Source organism: Panthera pardus, unplaced genomic scaffold, assembly GCF_024362965.1.
Source record: "Panthera pardus isolate Hobbes unplaced genomic scaffold, ASM2436296v1 HiC_scaffold_21, whole genome shotgun sequence".
NCBI lineage: Eukaryota > Metazoa > Chordata > Mammalia > Carnivora > Felidae > Panthera > Panthera pardus.
Genome location: NW_026526777.1, coordinates 4,956,958 through 4,974,759, shown reverse-complemented (window position 1 = coordinate 4,974,759; position 17,802 = coordinate 4,956,958). Strand labels below are relative to the sequence as shown.

Genomic DNA, 17,802 nt, shown 5'->3' with positions numbered 1-17,802 from the left:
AGGCCTCCAACCACTGCCCCTCCAGCCTCCCTCCTCCCTCCCCCATCCATCTGTCTCCTCTTTGTGTCCACCCATCTGTCACCAGCAGCCCCGGGCCCACTCCCTCCCGGCCACGCCCGCCATCGGCCTTTCCCCCCCTGGGTTCCTCTCCTCTCGGGCTCCTGGGCTCCTGTCTGCCACTTCCTTTCCTCCCTACTTCCTGTTTCTCTATACTAGTTTCTTCTTTTCACGATGCCCCCTTTCATCCCCCTTTCCCCTTCGGTCCCCGCACTTTTGCCAAGGCCTCAGTCGAGGTGTGGGCGGAAGGGGACCCCAGGGTCCCAGCCCCCGCTCCGGAGCCAGAGCCTGGAGAGTTGCTCACAGTTGCGTCATCTCTCAGGCCTCCTGAGATGGCCCCCGCACTCCTCCCCATGTTTTCCCTATTTGGGGACTGGGCTACGGCTGCCCGTCTCCACCGCAGGACTGGGAGGGCCCCTTCTGCGTGTGGATTCAGGGAGGAATAAAAATCCGACCTGCGGCCCATCTGGACCCCGATCTTTAAGGGGCTCTGCTCTGCAGGCCCAACTTCCGAGAGGCCTGCCAGGCTCTGTCTTAGGACGGGATGCTGAATTACAGGAATAAGGGCCCCTCCGGCCTCCCTCTCTGGAAGGAAAACTTTCAAACTACCTTAAAAAGTTTAAGAATTGGACTCCTGGGGGGGGCTCAGTCGGTTGGGTTCGGCTTGGGTCATGATTTCGAGGGTCATGAGTTCGAGCCCCACATCGAGCTCTTGCTGACAGCACGGAGCCCGCTTGGGATTCTCTCTCTGCTCCTCCCCCTCCACTCGCGTTCTCTCACTCTTTTTCTCCCTCTCAAAATAAATAAGTAAACAAACAAAAAGTTCAAGAATTGATCCACCTTTTAATCCACCCCCCCCGCTGCCTGACCCTGCATCACACGGACGCCACCAGGGCCCAGAGCTGGATGCCCTTTCCCAAGCCGCACACGCCATTCGTGACACCGGACGATCCCTGATCCTGAGCTCTTTCCGCACTAACCGGCCCCGCCCAGAGCCAACCTTGTGTCCTCTGGGCTCAGGTAGAACCTGTTCCTTGCGCTGACTTTGCGTGGAGCATATGCGGCCCCGCCTGCTTACTTATCCTGCTCGTGTCCCATCCTGCCATCTTGACTCCGGATCCCAAGTCTCTAAGGGAAGGCACAGCATCTCATCATAACCTTTTCTGATGCCAGGACAGAGCGCCTTGCCCACAGCCACGCTCAATAAACGTTTATTGCTGCCGTGGCAGCCAGCGTGGATATGAGACATGTTCTGGTCTCAGCTCAGCGCTAATTTGCTGCGACCTTGGGCAAGCCACTCACTCCTCTGGGCTACGGTTTCCCCTAGCGATGAGTTAGACCCTACATATCATTTCTAAGGTCTTATATGGTTCCATGTGGAGACAGAGTCCTGCTGAGTAGGGTGAGGCCTTGGTACAGAACGCCAGACTCCGGATGAAAATGTCTCCTCCCAGGATGTGCCTTTGGGAGCAGCGACCCAGATGTGGGGCCCAGAAGACCCTTCACTCAGAGAGGCTGGAGGAGAAACACCGGCTGACAGGAAAGCCTTCCGTGCTGAGGTGCGAGGTAGGGACAAGGCTGAGGTAGGGACAAGAGGTAGGGACAGGCTGGGTCCCGGGGGGGGGGGGGGGGGGGGCCAGGTAGTAGTGGGGAGGGGGGAGCCTTGTGGGAAGTGACACATCTCAGAGCAAGGCCCACCCAGACCAGGGAGGGGGAGTGGGGAGACAGGCTGAGAAGCTAAAGTCTGTGGCCCAGGGGGTCTCAGCCAGCCAGCCGGCCCCAGTGGGTCTCTGGGGCACAGCAGGTCCCCGAGGACTCGCCACACCGAGGTCTCAGAGAGGAGGCCCCTGAAGGGGTCAGCCGGGGGTCCGTGCCCCTTCTACAGCGCCTGGCCTCCCCACAGGCCGTGGAAAGAGCCCAGTTGGTTGGTTTTGAATTTGGGGGGTGGCGCGAGGAAGGGGGGGTCGCATGGAAGGCGGAAGACAAGCTGGTGCCCACCGGTGCCCACCCCCCCTCGCCCCCCCCCCGCGCCTGGTACCCGGCCACTTCCCCGCTTCCCAAAGCTGCCAGCAGGACGAGGGAGCTCGCTCGCTGCCCTGTCCGCCGGGAGGCCCTGTTGGCCGAGGGAGGCGCCGAGTCGGCCCAGCACGGTGGCAGCTGTGCCCGCCTCCCGCCAGCGCCGCGTGCGGGCCGGGAGGGGTGCGGGGGGGGGGTGGGAGGGGAGGGGAGCAGGGTTCATTTCCACATCCCGGCCCCCCAGACGTGCCCCCCCCCCCCCGAGGGAACGCAGAGAGAAACCTGGAGCAAATCGCCTCCTCGGCGGGGTGTGGCGAGACTCGGGAAGGTAAGGGGCCCGGAGCTGGTCCTTCCCGGCTCATCTGTCTCGTGGGCGGCAGGGCCGCGGGGAGGGGAGAGGGCTGGCCTCCAGCGCCACTCCTGAGGGGTCTTCCCTTCCAGTGACTCAGCTGCGGCCTTCGTTTAGCTGTGCGGCTACGACCCGGAACTTTGCTCCATGAAGACCCAGGGCGCTAGGGTGTTCCCAGAGCCAAGGTTCTCTTTCTAGGAGAGTCCAAAGCCACCTTCGCTTCCGTCTGCAAAATGCCCACCAGCAACAGAAGGGCCAAACTGCTCGGCAGGCCGCCACAGGCCCTCCGTGACCCAGCCCCAGCCCCCTCTCCTGCAGCACCCCGCATGACTTACCGTTCCCAAACGTGGCCCGTGCCTTCGAGGCCCCGTGCTTCCACAGCTGAACTGCACAGCCTGCAACCCAGATGCCTCCTCCTCTGAGCAGCCTTCCCGGATGCCACCCCCAGTGCCCGGAGTCCTTCTGTGCGTTACCGGAGCACTCCGGAGAGGCCACGCGTGATCACCCCGGATTGCACCGGTTTCTCCCCTCACCCCAACTGCCAGCCACTCAGGGTTGGGGCTGCGTCCCCTAAATTTCCGCAGCCCAGCCAGTGTCTCAGAGTGAACAAAGAAACGTCTGTCGAATGGAAAGTGGGAGGGTCAACGATGCTAACGCGGTTCTTACGAGGGGGAAGCCGGGGTTCCAAGGCTCCATGGGAGCCCCGCTTTGAGGGCTTCCACTGTCTCTGACAGAGCCGCACTCCTTGGGCCTCTGGAGACCCGGAGGGAGCACGTGGTAACAATTTCATGACTTCCAGTCTGAGGTCACCGAGCAGGAGGGCACGCAAGAATGACACATACAGGTCATGAGGGATAGTCTTTTAATGAAACTTGCTATTTATATATTTACACACACACACACACACACACACACGCACGCACACGCACGGAAAAAGAAAACAACAAAAATAGGTATTACAGCTTAATAAAACCACAGCTAGCACTGAGGGCTGGAGGTGACCCGGCAGCACACCCTCCCCGAGGTGCCGTCTACGGGTCTGGAGACAGGACAGCAGGAGGGAGACAGATCGCCTGGCCTGCACCTCGGGGCTTCCTTGTGGTTTGTTCCTGGCATTCAGCCTTTGTGTCCTTCCTGGTCAGGAAAGCTGGGACTCGGGTGGGGTGGGGAGTAGGGGGCGGTCTAGGGCAGGATGAGAAGGGAAGAGGGACCCCGAAGAAGGGTAAATTAGGGCGGGCAGTTAGGAGTCAAACAGGAGCGAGAAGCTTCTATTTGCCCTCCCGGAATCGGGCAGGGGTGAGGAAGGGGAGACAGGTAGGGGGAGCTGGAGAGGAGAGGGAACTTGTTTCTCTCTCTTTGGGGCAGTTCTACTTGTTCATGTTAATTCCAGTCTAAGCAGGCCCAGAGAGGTTCCAGTGACACGCTAGTGGCCTATGTCCCCGTGGGACAAGTGGCCTAGGATGTGAACGGTAGAGCGGGCAGGAGTTGGGCTCCTCTCAGTAAGACACGGCTCCTGGCTCCCGAGGGGTGATGAAAAGGACGTCGGCCTTGGCGTTGATGCAGTAGGTGACGACGAGAGAGAAGACGAGGATGCCGAAGCCCACCATCAGGGTGATGAACTGCGGGAGGCGTGGGCAGGGAGGGAGAGAGACGCTGTCAGAGCCCAGCGTGGCTCTGGATCACCGCTTGGGGCTGGGAGCCAGGACCTCAGGATCCCAGAGCTGGCTCCAGGCACCGAGTGCTGAGCAATCACGGACAAGGTCTTCCCGACTGGAAGACGGAGTGGCTCCGTTCGAAAAGAGGAGTATCCCTGTTCTTCCTCCACTTTGTATTACTAAGATTTTAAGTATCTTTTTTTAAAAAAATTTACTTGAGAGAGAGAGAGAGGGAGAGAGAGAGAGAGAGGGAAGGAGAGAGAGAGAGAATCCCAAGCAGGCTCCATGCTGTCAGCACAGAGCCCAACACGGGGCTCGAACTCACAGGATCGTGGGATCATGACCTGAGCTGAGACCAAGAGTCAGACGTTTAACCTACTGAGCCACCCCGGAGCCCCTAGATTTTCAGCGTCTTGAAGTTAAGATCCATGACTTTGGTGGCAACTCTCCGGTGGCAACTCTGACATGCTGGTGATGGGGACTCAATAAACCGTGGCGCCCGTGCACACCCTAGTGCCAGCAGCTGGAAATCCCAGCTGGGAGGGGAGCTGTGGGGACGCTGCAGGGCGAGGAGCTCCTCCGGGGGGCCCTCCTCCTGGCGGGAGCCCACCTCCGGCGTGAACACACACTCACTCTGTCGGTGAAGACAGACTTCGCGATGGGGCGTGCCGGCGGACAGGGGACAGAGCGGCAGTAGGTTTTTGTGGCAAATGGGAGATGGCAGCAGTTAAGAGGTAAGAGGCAACAGAAAGAGGGCAGGGCGGTCTCTGGCATGCCCCTCCCGGCTCACCTCCAGCTCTCTGCTGGCTACCAGAAATATGCGGGCCCGGATGTCTTTCCAGCGGCTCTCAGTCCATGTGGAGTATTCAGTAGAGCCCCACTGCCTCAGTTCAAAGGCAGGGGACAGGGCCCTGGCCAGTCGCGCCGTGGAACGCACACAGCGGGGCAGCCGGTCCGTCTCGTTGGAGTTCAGAGGGCCCTGAACCCACGCGTACTCATACAGCTGCAACGGAAGACCGGCCACAGGGCGGGGCTGAGGCGATCCTCTCTCACCCCGGCCACGCCGTGCTTCTGCCCAGGCTCCTGCCCTCCAACACTCAAGTTCAAGGGGCCGCGTCCCTCCGCCTTTGCATCCCAACTCCTTGGGTCCAACTGGGCCTAGGACGCTGTCCAACTTCCCCCGGGGGCACGGGGCCCTCGGGGCACCTTCGACACCCACTCCCACTCCCACTCACATCCTTGTTTTCACTGGGGACTTTACTTGGATCCTGGCACTGCTCTCGGGGGAGGTCGACCACCTGGCCAGTCAGATTCGCCAAGGCATACTGTACCACGTAGGTGGTGTTGGTGGGGCTGGAGACGGCGATGTAATGCTGAAGAGGCCCATCACCTGAGTGGAGAGCACAGGGAAGGGAGGGTTTGGAGGGTGGAAGGTGGGTGCGGGTGGGAGGGGAAGGAAGAGCCCGAGGTTGACGGGAGCCAGAGAAGAGAAGGGAACGGATCCCACATGTATCAGGGGAAAGAAAGGAAAACATGGGAGAAGGAAAGGAAAGGAGAAGGAAAAAAAAACAGCAGAGATTAAACCAAGCTGATGACTTTTTCCATCTCTTGCCTCGGCTAAGGGTGCCATTCCCCCAGCGCGTGCTTACCCAAGTAGGACCTCAGGTCCTGCCGGAGGATGGACTGGAACCAGGAGTTGTTGGCCCTGACCAGGAACCCATAGAGCAGGCGAGTGACCTAGGATTGGGACAGTGAGAGTCAACAAGCCCGTGACCCGGAGCCAAGCAGAGGTCTCAGTGGAGACCCTGTCGCAGGGCGGGAGCCGGGTCGGCCAGGGACTCTGGGGCTGGGGACGCAGAGGCTGGCTCACAAGGATGCCGGAGGCCCACCAGGAGCGCCCTGGCGCAGCGGGAAGCCTCGCTGGCACGCGCTGGCATGCTGGACTCCCAGGTTTGGGAGAAGGGGTTAAGTGCAGTGCAGACGGGACGGCCTGCCGCGTGCGCAGAGCCGGAGAGGAGGCGGGCCCCGCTTGCCCTTACCGTTTGGGGATCGGCCTGAATGGTGTCACTGAAGTTGGTTCCTCCTGCCAGCTGGTACAGGGCACGTCCCAGCACCGTGGCCACATCCGCCAGGGCCTGTGGCAGGCGGGAAGGGGGGGCTGAACGGCCCACCTCTTCTACCCTCTACAAGATGGTCTAACCACCTAGAAGACGTTCTAACCATCTTCGCTGTGTTCCCCACGCTCCCGGCCAACCCGGGCGAGTGCTACCTTGGCAGTGTCCGTCACAAAGTTGAGGTCCTCTTCGGGGCTCTGCCACTCGGGGTAGCTCACGTTAATGTTCTCCGCTGTGTCGTAAATGCTCTGGTAATAGCTGCCGGGAGAGCGGGCATGAGCCTCGGCCACACTCAGCCAGGGCCCTGCCCCGGTCCTCCCTCACAGGCCCTTCATGTAGGAGCCTGGCGTGTCTTTTCATCATCCGGGGGGAAGGAACAGAAAATGAGGGTCCCATACTGAAGAGGGTGTGGAGAGGCAGAGCAGTGAAATACAAGGACCTTCCGGAGAGACAAGGTAGAAGAGACAGATGAGATCAGAAGGCAGGAGACTCCCTTCCTGGGAGGTCTTCAAACAGAAGAGACACTTCCCCAGAGTTTGGGCTGGAGACGGCTGAGAGGACTTTTGGGGAGCACGCCCCACATCACCAGAGGTTGGATGACGGTTCCAATGAACGTGAACATTGAGGGTGCCTGGGGGCCGAGGGGGATGAACGGGTCTTTCCCAGACACACGACACTGCCCTGGGTCCAAGCACCGTATGCTCCCTGGGGAGCCCCGTGAAGGCAGAGCTTAGAAGAGAAGCTTAGAGGAGAGCTCCCAGCCTTCAGCACCAACAGATGACGGCCCCACATAGAATCAAGGCCAAATGTGTGCAAATGAGGACTATCCCTTCACCCCGAAGCGATGCTGGGGTCGGCTGACCTCAGGTGCTGGAAGTGTCCCAGCCCTAAATAAGCAAGAAGGTGCTCCTTGGCTGGGGTCGGAGGGCCAGAGCATCAGCAGTGTTACTCAGAAACCCATTTGGCCTCATGGAAGAGGGGAGGGAAGCTGGGAACCTAGCAATCTGGCCCGAGTAAGAAGTCCCATGAGCCCAGGGCTTACGTTAGGGGCTCTTTGGGGTGCCCAGGACCAGGAGAGAGGTGACTAACAGAGCCTCACCCCGTATCTCTGGAGTCCCCTCAGCACAGGGGACGCTTTTACCCCAAAGGCAAGAACACGTTACATTTCAGAGTGTGAGTGTTGCCTGCGTCCCGCTCGGCACCCTTGGGCAGGCCCCAGACCCGGCCAGCTCGCTGTCCTCAGGGCGCTCCTGTTGGGGATGCTGCCCTCTGCTGGCAGCCCCAAGGACCCAGGCCTCGGGAGAGCTGGGGGAGGCGGACCAAGCACGGAAAGGCTGAGGGGGCCCGTGTTCTAAGATGACATCAAGTCACACGAGGCGACCGGCTTAGGTGCGAACAGGTCACTGAGCAAAGAACACAAATTGACCTGAGATTTGGAGGGGTGCTGTGGGGAGAGGGGAGACGGGAGAGTGGTGATCTTTCCTGACACAGGAGACACTCCCCCCTCTGGACCCCAGACCACAGGACAGATTCTCTGGGAGAAGGAAGAGGGTGTGGGCTCGGTGGCTCTTACTGGTTATGGAAGACAGCAGAGTGGTCGGCAAGGACGACACCAGAGATGTTCCGAGCCCGAAGAAACCTCTGCAGAGAAGACGGCGGGAGGGGCTGGGACTGGTTCGGCCTCCGGAGGACCACAGCAGGCACGCCGGCCCCGCTCTTCTCCAGGGTGCTCAGGAGGGCCTCCACCTGGCGGGGAGGGGTAGCTCAGGGGAGGCTGCGGACAGGGAAGCCGGACGCATCTTCTAGGCCCACGACGCTCCCGCCACGTCCCCAGCTCGTGGTGCTGCCCCCGGCCCTCCCGCACCCCAACTCCTCAAGCCTTTCAGGATCCAGGCTCTGAATGTCCTGCAACTCCAGCTGTGTCATCCTCACTAGACGCCTAATTTCCTACTCTGGCCGAACTGGAGGAACAAGTAACAACGCCAAACGACACCAAGGGCCACCCAGGAGCCCAGGGCGGGGAGGGCGCGGACACTGGAGTGGCAGGAACCCCATGAGAGAAACAGGCCAAAGCTGGACGCTGAGAGGAGGGAGGGTCTTGAACAAGTAGTGAGGAGCCTGGAGGACGGTTTGGGTAGAGGGTCCGACACAGCCAGGAAGCGAGCAGGGCAGCCCGGACAGCTGGGCAGCAGAGAGGGAGGGGCCGGTCACTCCCGGGCCCTCTGCGGGGCACGGAGGCGGGGAACCGCCCACCCCAGGGAACCGGGGCCACGAGCTGCGCTCACGGCGCTTCCTGCGGAGCTGGAACAGCCACGCTGTTCATCCTTGAGCTGGTACCCCGCCTGAGGTCCTGTCTCACAGGCCCTGGGGGGTGGCGGGGGTCAGGCCCGGGTGAGGGGTGCCCACATTCTGAGCCGTTGAAACAGAGTGAGGCGGAAAGATGCTCAGATTACCTGATTGTGTACAGACTCATTTTTCTGGGACATGGGGTCTGTGTGCATCCAGAGCTCTAGAGAATTCCTTAAGGCCACCTGGGGGAGGATGAAGAAACAACACTTGGCTGCCCGCGGGGGCCCGTGCCCCGAGACCAGAGGAAGGAGGAAGGTCAGAGAAAAGTCAGGGAAGAGGCAGTGGCAAGGAGGACAACGAACAGCGGAGGAGGAGGCGGGAGGGGGAGGGGGAGGGGGAGGAGGGCACATGCAGCACACCTGTCCCAGCTCCACAAACGAGTCAATGTTCTCTAACTGCACAGGAAACTTGCCCTTCTCCATGTCGTACACCATCCTGGAGCTGCCGATGTAGTCAAAGGTCTCCTGACGGCGAAGACAAGGAACAGAGATTCCCAAGGGTCGGGGCAGGCTCAGTCTCCAGAGGCCAGATCACCAGGGCTCAAGGCACGAAGGCTACGGTCTCGTGTCACCGCAAGTGCTGGCCGGCTTACGCAGTCACGTGACCTCACCCGCCTCCCTGCCCGGCCTCCCAGCTGTGACTTTTCCTCACGTGTGTGCATCACAGGACTTCTCGAGCCCAGAAACGGGGAGAGCAGCCTCGGTAAAGGCCCGAGGCGAACATCAGCTGTTATGTGCCTGCTTCCTGCCTCTCCCTCCCCTCCGCCGACGCAGCCGCGGCTGCCCTCCCCTTATTCCAAGGCCAGGCTGTGGGGGCAGTGGGGGGAGGGGGCAGGAGCCTCAGGGCTCTTGGGTGGAAGTGGCAGTGAAAGAGTCCAGAGAATAAAAGCAAAAGGCTGCCTCCCAGAGATCGCATCAACGGGGCGCGAGGGGGCGGGCAGCACACCGATTCCGATCCCAGGCCAGGGTGTGAAAGCTTCCTAAGATGTGTGACTCTGGGGGGAGACACGTGGAGACACCTCCAGAAGCTCTTTGCTGAATGACGACTCAGGTCAAGCGCCCGGATCGTCCCCAAACGATAGCCACTCTCACATTTACCCTCCCTGCTGTCCTGCCCCTCCCCGCCTACCCCAGCAGAAGAGCCCCTACCCCTTGGAAGAAGACAAACATGACATTGCGGGGAAGGGTCAGCACATCAGGTGCCTTCTGCAAAGCTTCAGCGGCAGCCAGCTGGGTGACGAAGGAGGCGACGGCACTTTCAGCCCCTGGGGCCACGTTCCAGAAAAAGGAACGACTGTCCAGCTGGGTACAGTGGAAAAGGCAGGGGAGGTAGGCTTTGAAAATGGCAATTAGGACCGGGCCCCAGGCTCCCTCTCCTATTCCAGCCAAGGGAATGTGTGTGTCCTGGGACAATGGCCATACGAGGGGACCCCACGGCCCAGACCCCTCTTCCCTGGAGGCTCCCCAGCACAGTGACTCTGAAACGTGATACGCCCGCAAGAGGCCCCCCAGCCCTTTTGGCGCCAGCCCTGTCCACCCTGACCAGGGACCCGCACTCACCCGGGTGGCAGCGACCACAACCCTGTCATCAGGCTCTAATGCCCCGGATATATTTATAGGCTTAAGCATGCTCCACACGTTGTAGTCGGACAGGGGGTCACAGACGATTTCTGAGCAGGACAGAGCGAGAGAGCGACAGAAGTTAGGGAGAAGCCACAGAGAAGGCCTGGAGACGCCTCTGACTGCTGCCCCGTGGACCCTGTCAATCATTTCCTGCCTCCACTGCTTTAGATTGGTTTCTCTGCCCTGTCCGCTGCAGGGACAAGTGGCCTCAACTGTTGGGAATTGTTCCCGCCTCTCTCGCCCCGTGCTCCCTGCCTGAGCTCCCCCCTTCCCAGGTCCCCAGCACACCCGCCGGGCCTCGGGTCTGTCCTACCTGGGTTGATGCTGAAGGTGCTCTGGATGGAGCTGCGCCGCATACAGGTGACAGTGCTGATGACAGCATGCATGTGGGAGAAGAGCTGCATGGCGCACAGCGGGAAGGTGGGCGCTGAGCCGTTGGGGCTCAGGTTGTGATCGCGATAGCACTAGGAGGGGAGACGGGCCCCGCTGAGGCAGCTCGCGTGGAATCCCTCCCCTGCTTCCCAGGAGGGCCCGGCCCTACCCCGACGCTCGCTCGTCAGTCCCTGAGCTATAGTACAAAGCCAGGATGTGTAAGGTCCGAGAGAAAACCTCACCAAGAGATGCGAAGGGGCACAGACTCAATGACTGAGTTGGGGCAGACGGACTGTCCCCATCCCAAACAGCCTGGCCCAAGTTCCCAACGTGATTAGCTGCCAACTGTGCTGAACCAAATATCAAAAATCAGATTCAAGACAGCTTGGACATCAACTCACCATGTAACTTTGGAACAAATCTAACCGCTCTACAGGTCAAAACAAAGAAGCGAGGCCAGAATTAAAGATTATTGTAATTCAGAACATTCAGAAGCCTCTGAGCTGAATCTCTCGCAGCTCCCAGTCTGATGACCTTTTTCCCACACTCGGGGTTCCTAACCAGGCACACCGTATTTCAGATCAAGTAGAGTTTATGTTCTCTTCCAGCCTAATAGCCATCAATGCTGGAAGAAGAGGCAGGAGAGAAATGGGAAGGGACAGGCGAGAAAAATAAACATATTGGCTTTTCTTGGAGCATCTACCATGCAGAGGTGCCCTGGTGGACGAGCCCTCCAGGCGGGCGGAGCGCCTACGAGATTTCTCTTTGCTAGGAGCTGGCAGCCATTACCTGCTTGATGACCTTGGTTTCATTTTCATCTTCAAGAAGGAAGATGGGGAAGCTAAAGTCTTCATAAGCCAAGCCGTCGCCTAGGGGGTTCCACGGGATTTCTCTGCAGTGAGCAAATTCTGGCCCATACGAGTTGGAGTAAATGCCTGAAGGGGAGGACGGGGGACCGGCTGTTGGGACACTAAGCATTCGGGGCCTGAGTGAGGGAGGAAGGCTAGGATATCGTAGGGCTGGGACCAAGAGCTCCAAAGGAAAGGGGGACTCAAGGAAGCAAGCATCGACCTGTCACCACCTACAGGGAAACAGACACTGGTATCAGGGCGCCCTGGGCTGGCTGGTTAGGGATCGGGGCCTATGACAGAAAAGGAGGATGGAGGGAAGTGGACGAAGGGGAAGCAGCAGAGGAAGCGATGAATGGCAAAGACAAAGAAACACTGTCTTCTGTTTGGGAGTCAGCTGTTCACGCTACACACAGACGGACGCATCCCTCCGACCCTCCAAAGACACGAGACTGAAGCACCAGTGAGCTCTGCGTGACAGGAGGTCCCCTGATCCTCCGGGGCTCTTACCAAACCCATCATTGGGACACTGCACACTAGGAGAGGAGCCCGACGCAGGCCTGGGTTTGGCCAAGGACACCGCAAGGCCAGCAATCCGGCTGGTTGTCCCCTTCAGCTTCTCCATCAGATTCCTGGGACAGGGAGGGAGTGCCATGGAGGAAGACTGGGAAGGTTACCCCTGGCCCAGTATCTTGCCCCCAGGGATGGAAACAAATGGGAAACTAACAGAATCCAAACCTCTGACTCCTTGTTGAACACATGCGGTGTGTTGACTCTACTCCTAAAGAAGTGAAAACCCCCCCACCCCAACTGTTAACTCGTTTCTTGCCTCTTTTCTGTCTCTAACTCCTAAGTGAGGACTATGACCCGACCTGAGCTTCGGCTTCATCTCATCTACCCTGTCCCTGAGTGCCCCTATGGGCCCTCCCTCCTGCCTGGGGTCTTTACTCACTGGATCCTATTTGTAAGGTCACCCAGACGACTCCTCTGATGGGGCAGGTTTTCTTCCGAGACTCACTCTCGCCCCCTGCCCCGATCGGACCAGGGCAGCCAAACGAACCTTTATACACAAGTGTGGGGATGGCCCCCCAGATCTTCCCGGCTGTGGCTTCCCTGAAGGCACACGCAGTTCTTACCTGGTGAAGAGCTCGCCCTCCAGCAGAACCACATACGGGGGGTTGGGGCCGTCAGTCAGCACCCACTGCAGGTCCCTTTCTTTCTCCACCACGTGGAGGATCCCTGTGTCCCCGCTAACGGAAGCTGCCAGGACAGAATGGGCTCAAATTAAAGCTCCCGCAGTTGACGACTCTGCCTCTGCCTCACTGATTCTGCAGATCACTTATCTCCCAAACATGGCACCGGACACTGGGTTAACGCAGCCACCTCCAGACTTGGGCTTGAGCTGAAGAGCTGACTGCCCCAGCTCCACCTGAAGGCGACCAGCAGTGACTGGAGGACGAGACAGCCCGAGAAGTCTACTCATTCGCTGAATCTCAGAAAGGTCGTACGATCATTCTCTCACCCTCTTCCCTCAACCTCATTTAGCCACATGTACACATTTCCAGAAGAGGAGACAGCATGGTTTTCAAACCTGTATTTTCTCCAGGAAATGGCAGGCTTTAGATCTCTGGCTCAGAGTTCTAGCACTGAATCTTCCTGTGTGAAGACATATGTGCAGACTCCCTTGACCTGAGGACAATTCCTGGGTCTCCGTTCCTTTGCCCTATTTGGGAATGACTTTACTTGCTTTTAGCCTGTTTTAGGCAGGGTTACTCAAGAACTTTGAGATCTCTAGAACAGAGCTTCCCAACTGATGGGTCTTGATGGGTTAGGGACGAGCTGATATTGACCCCCCTCATTTCTGGGGACCGAGGGTCTCCAGAGACCCTAGGCTGGCCACTCCCAGCCAGGAGCAGGCTGACCCGGTACCCGAAGATGCCCTACAAATACCATACGTCTCCATATATGCCAGAATGCCATACAAATACTATTTTCTGTATCTCACGAATGACAAAGATCGGGCAGCGCTGCGGTGAAGGATGGGTAAGCCATCGTCGAGAATGCCTTGAATTCTATGCAGCAGTGCCTGTCGCGTCCCTAGTGATCCACGTGGAGACATCCTACCATCTCCCCACGAGCCTTCTCGCCAGTGAAAATTCCTATCACGTATGAAAAGTCACATATTGTTTTAGAGCAATAGTTCTCGACCCCAGTTGAATCACTGTGGAGTTTTAAAAAATACAGACGCTTGGGCCTTATCTCAGACCTACTAAATTAAAGTCTCTGAAGGTGAGGCCCAGGTACGTGTACTTTCAAAACTTGCCACATGATTCTTTACTATACCTAGCCAGTCGTGAAAACTACAGCTCTAGATCAAGGCACTGAAACATTTATAATGTGCACAAGACAAAGACCTTAAGCACTTCCAGACTGCCGGCCAGGTAGAAGTTTTCTTCCGTGGGATTTGGCAAAATCGAGACATGGACCCAAGTCCCCAACATTCAACTATGTCTTCCACGTGGTAAGTACCCAATAAGTTCGTGTGGATGGTGATAACGATAAACTTTAGAGGAATATCAGGACCTGGAATAACCGTAATAAAGACTTAGCTACCACCGGCAGTTCTAAGTCTGACAAAAGGCAACAGTCCTTGGCATGTAAAACCCGGAAAAAGGAAAAGCTGTTCTGACAAACAAAATATATATAACTTCAGCTCCAAGGAGGACAGGGAAAAGATAAGCCAGGACGCTGGAATAAAACACCTGGATTCTAATCTGGAGTCCGACTGGTGACTGTATAGTCCAGAGTAACTTGCTTACTTTTTCTGGGCCTTCCATGAAGAGAAACTTTTTCACCCTTGTTCATCTCATACCATGGAGAGAGGTTTAAAAAGGAAGGAAAGGAAAGGAACCAACAGATAACCCTCTTTGAACACTTTAAAAGGGGCCAACAGGGGTGCCTGGGTGGCTCAGCCGGTAGAGCACGTGACTCTTAATCTCTGTGTTGTAGGTCTGAGCCCCACATTGGGTGTGGAGATTGCTTAAAAATAAGATCTTTAAAATAAAATAAAGTAAAATCAAATGAGCCCATAGAAACAGAGCAGTATAATCAGAAAACCAAACCAAATCTTTCTCTCCTTACGTTTACCATGCTAGCAAGCCTAATTAAAGAGAGTGTAGCTTGCTCGGGACGGACAAATACGAAGCAAGACTCAGAAATAAGCCGAAAAGGCGACGAGCTCTTAATGAGGAAGTGGCCAGAGTCCAGCCCCTCCCCTCTCCTTTCTGTGCTGGCACTTGGCTCACTCCTAGAGGCTACTGCTTTGCTTCCCACGGGGCTGCTCTCAGAACACGAAGCCGACTGACTCAGTCCCACAGAGGGCATCTTAAGAGCACACCTCCAGGAAGACAGGGTCCTAGCCTTTTGGCACGAAGAGTGGAGCTCCAGCAAGACCAGCAGTCTGATCTCAGCCCACACTTGGACCTGGCTCCCTTCTACGCACAGACCCAGTTGAAGAACGGAGTCCGAAAATTTTACTTGGAACTGTTCGGAACCAGTTAACCTACCTCCAGCAGGGACACGGCACGGTGAACACAGAGGGCGGCTCAGGGAAGGCCGGGCAGGAAACGAGTTAACTGCCACATTAATCAGGTCCTTCACTTCGCAGCGTCTGTGTCCGCCTACCAAACTAGAAGGTTTCAGGCAATCACGCAGGACTCCTGAGACCGTAGTACTGACTCAGCATCATCAATAAATGTAGGAGATAGTCTGACTTTCAGCTTTGTGCAGGTATGTTCTAACCATTTTTATAGGCGTTTACTGAAATTCAGAGGTGACCGATATGGTGACGAAGAAGCCATGATCTGACTCTAAGTTTCCTGCTTACCGCAGAACTACATCCCGACAGAGCAATTATTCACAGAACAAAATATGAAGAAGGGAGGCTATGTAGCAGAGGAACTGGGGTTCGGCCTTCACATCTCTGCTCTTTCTACTTCCACAGTTTTATAACCATACTGTCATGGTACCCTGTTTTGGGACACATTTACAAAGCACAGAGACGAATCCAAATGCTTCACTAATTCCTCCTGCAACTATCTGGCTTTCTCAATGCCTTCCCTTCAAATAGACTACTGCCTTAAAGAAGTCCACTTTGGTTCCAAAAAGATGGTTCAGGTGACGACGGACTCATAGACTATGAGACTCCTTTCTCCTTAGAAAACAGTACAGTTTTCTACTTTAACTAGTGGATGCTAAGTGTCCTGACTTAGAACCTGAACCATGGGGCTCAATTCCTAGCCTCACCACTTAATAGCCTGATGATCTTGGGAAAGTTACTCAACTTCTCGCAGTCTCCATTTTGTCATTTGTAAAATGGGGACAATAAGAGAATCTACTTCATGGGGCTGTTGTGATGGTTCAATGAGATGCACACGCACGAGGCTCAAGTAAGCAGCACTTACTAAGCATTAGCTCCTATTAATTATCTTGCCTGGTTTGACAAATGGCTCTCTGTCACCTCCTACCCACACAGCCTAATTTGTGTGCTGAGACTCCCAAGCAGGACTTGGATCTTGAGATCTAAGGCACAGATTGAAACATCATTGGCCACAGGGGTACCTAGGTGTCTCAGTCAGTTAAGTATCCGACTTCGGCTCAGGTCATCATCTCACGGCTCGTAAGTTCGAGCCCTGCATCGGGCTCTGTGCTGATGGCTCAGAGCCTGGAGCCTGCTTCAGATTCTATGTCTCCCTCTCTGTCTGCCCCTCCCATGCTCATGCTCTGTCTCTCTCTGTCTCTCAAAAATAAATAAACGTTAAAAAAAAAAAAAGAAATATCACTGGCCACAACACAAATCCCAGCCTCAACTCACATTGGCAGCCAATCTGATGAGTGGCGTTGAGCAGACGGACACAAGGAGCTGTTTTATTTAAGGAGATGTAGATCTTCCTCTCCACTGAGTTTCCCCTGCACAAACCTGCTCAGAAGACAAAAAGTGTTAGAAGAAGAGAGGCATTGGCACTATCAAGTCCTTAGCTCACCGTATGGCTTGGGTATATCATACTCCCTAAAAATTTTTTTTAATCTTTATTTATTTTTGAGAGAGAGATTGAGAGAGAGAGAGAGAGAGACAGAACGTGAGCAGGGGAGGAACAGAGAGAGAAGGAGACACAGAATCTGAAGCAGGCTCCAGGCTCTGAGCTGTCAGCATAGAGCTCGACACGGGGCTCGAACCCACAAACTGCGAGATCATGACCTGAGCCGAAGTTGGACCCTTAACCGACTGAGCCACCCAGGCGCCCCTGAGTACATCATACTTTCTAAAGTGGGATTAATGTCCATCCTTCTCACTTTCTGGACACATTACTGGATCAGATGAATGCGCCCAGCTATGTGCCCCAGAAAGTTATTACAAATTCCAATCAGAACAGCTGATATTAAAGCTAAAAGAAAGAAAACTTCATTTCCTAAGGGAAAAGGCACGTAACCTCAGATGTCCCGGTTTCCGGTTGCATGGGTGAGCATAATTCTGCTTTCTACCTTGCATGTGCATGTACCTTGCACCCTCGTTAATGAAAGGGTGCCAGTCTAAGAATATAGATTACGATAACACATCTTTGAGACATTTTTCCAGGAATCTGAACAGAATTGGGAGAAACCTTATGCCACAGATCTGTCAATTAATCTAACATCCACAGGTCGCTTGTGTGTGGCTACAGTGTGGAGCCACTATAATTTCTCCTCTGGGGAATCTTTAAAGATAATATGAACTTGAGGGGAGGTATGGTCATAGTTACATACAGGCACGTTCGCATTTTAGGGCTTGACCACCGCCCTGCACCCACAGAACGAGGCCGCTCTTGTCTCCGACTAAACGCACTGGGAAGAGGCTGAACTGACACCTGTCCTTTCCGACAGGGGGTGGGGTGGCTCCGGCCGTGGGGAAAACGAGGCAGGCGGACAGTCAGGCTGGAAGTCCGGGAAGAGGCCCGGAGGAGGAAATGGGGCGACACGACGTGCCGCGGGGTAGAAGGGGCCCTCAAATCAAATCCAGGCAAAGAAATGGGGGGGGGGGGACTTCTGTCGTGGGAACGAAAGGGAAAAGATTTACAGGGTGGGGGCACAGAGGAGCAGAGGGGCCAGAAGGGGGGACGGCGGCGCTGGCGACCCGGCCGGTCCCGACGGCTCTCCTAACACACCGGAGCTCACGCGCGGGGGGAGGCCTCACCTGCCAGCAGGACGCAGAAAGACAGAAGGCGAAGAAGACTCCGACTGCCCGGGTCGGCCACAGAGCCGCCCCCGGCCGTGGCCATCTTGCCTCTCGGCTGAGCGGAAGCCTCCCCTCCCCTCCAGCCCGGCAGTGGCCTCTCTAGGCCAACGCTGGTGCCGTCTCTGTGGTCCGGAGCTCCCGGGACCGGA

The 17,802-nt window shown here is 56.6% G+C and overlaps 1 protein-coding gene across 1 annotated transcript; it reads right to left on the bottom strand.

Moving 5' to 3' along the window:
• Positions 1–3,267: 3,267 nt before the first annotated feature.
• On the bottom strand, positions 3,268–17,744 carry NCSTN (nicastrin). Its single transcript, XM_019433226.2, has 17 exons — positions 17,612–17,744; positions 16,256–16,360; positions 12,519–12,642; positions 11,893–12,014; positions 11,324–11,469; positions 10,476–10,626; positions 10,100–10,209; positions 9,689–9,841; positions 8,900–9,004; positions 8,645–8,722; positions 7,765–7,937; positions 6,347–6,449; positions 6,117–6,212; positions 5,727–5,814; positions 5,313–5,467; positions 4,868–5,080; positions 3,268–4,041 (listed from the first exon to the last, which is right to left on the bottom strand). The coding sequence occupies exons 1-17, from the start codon at positions 17,694–17,696 to the stop codon at positions 3,919–3,921; spliced, it is 2,130 nt and encodes a 709-aa protein (XP_019288771.1). The 5' UTR covers positions 17,697–17,744; the 3' UTR covers positions 3,268–3,918.
• Between the last annotated feature and the right edge of the window lie 58 nt (positions 17,745–17,802).

Coding starts and splice junctions, on each gene's coding strand:
- NCSTN (XM_019433226.2), bottom strand. CDS start 17,696: ATGGCCACGGCCGGGGGCGGCTCTGTGGCCGACCCGGGCAGTCGGAGT. Junction 10,627..11,323: donor AAACCAAGGTCATCAAGCAG/GTAATGGCTGCC, acceptor CTCCCCTCCTAG/TGCTATCGCGATCACAACCT. Junction 9,842..10,099: donor TTGTGGTCGCTGCCACCCGG/GTGAGTGCGGGT, acceptor CACTGTACCCAG/CTGGACAGTCGTTCCTTTTT.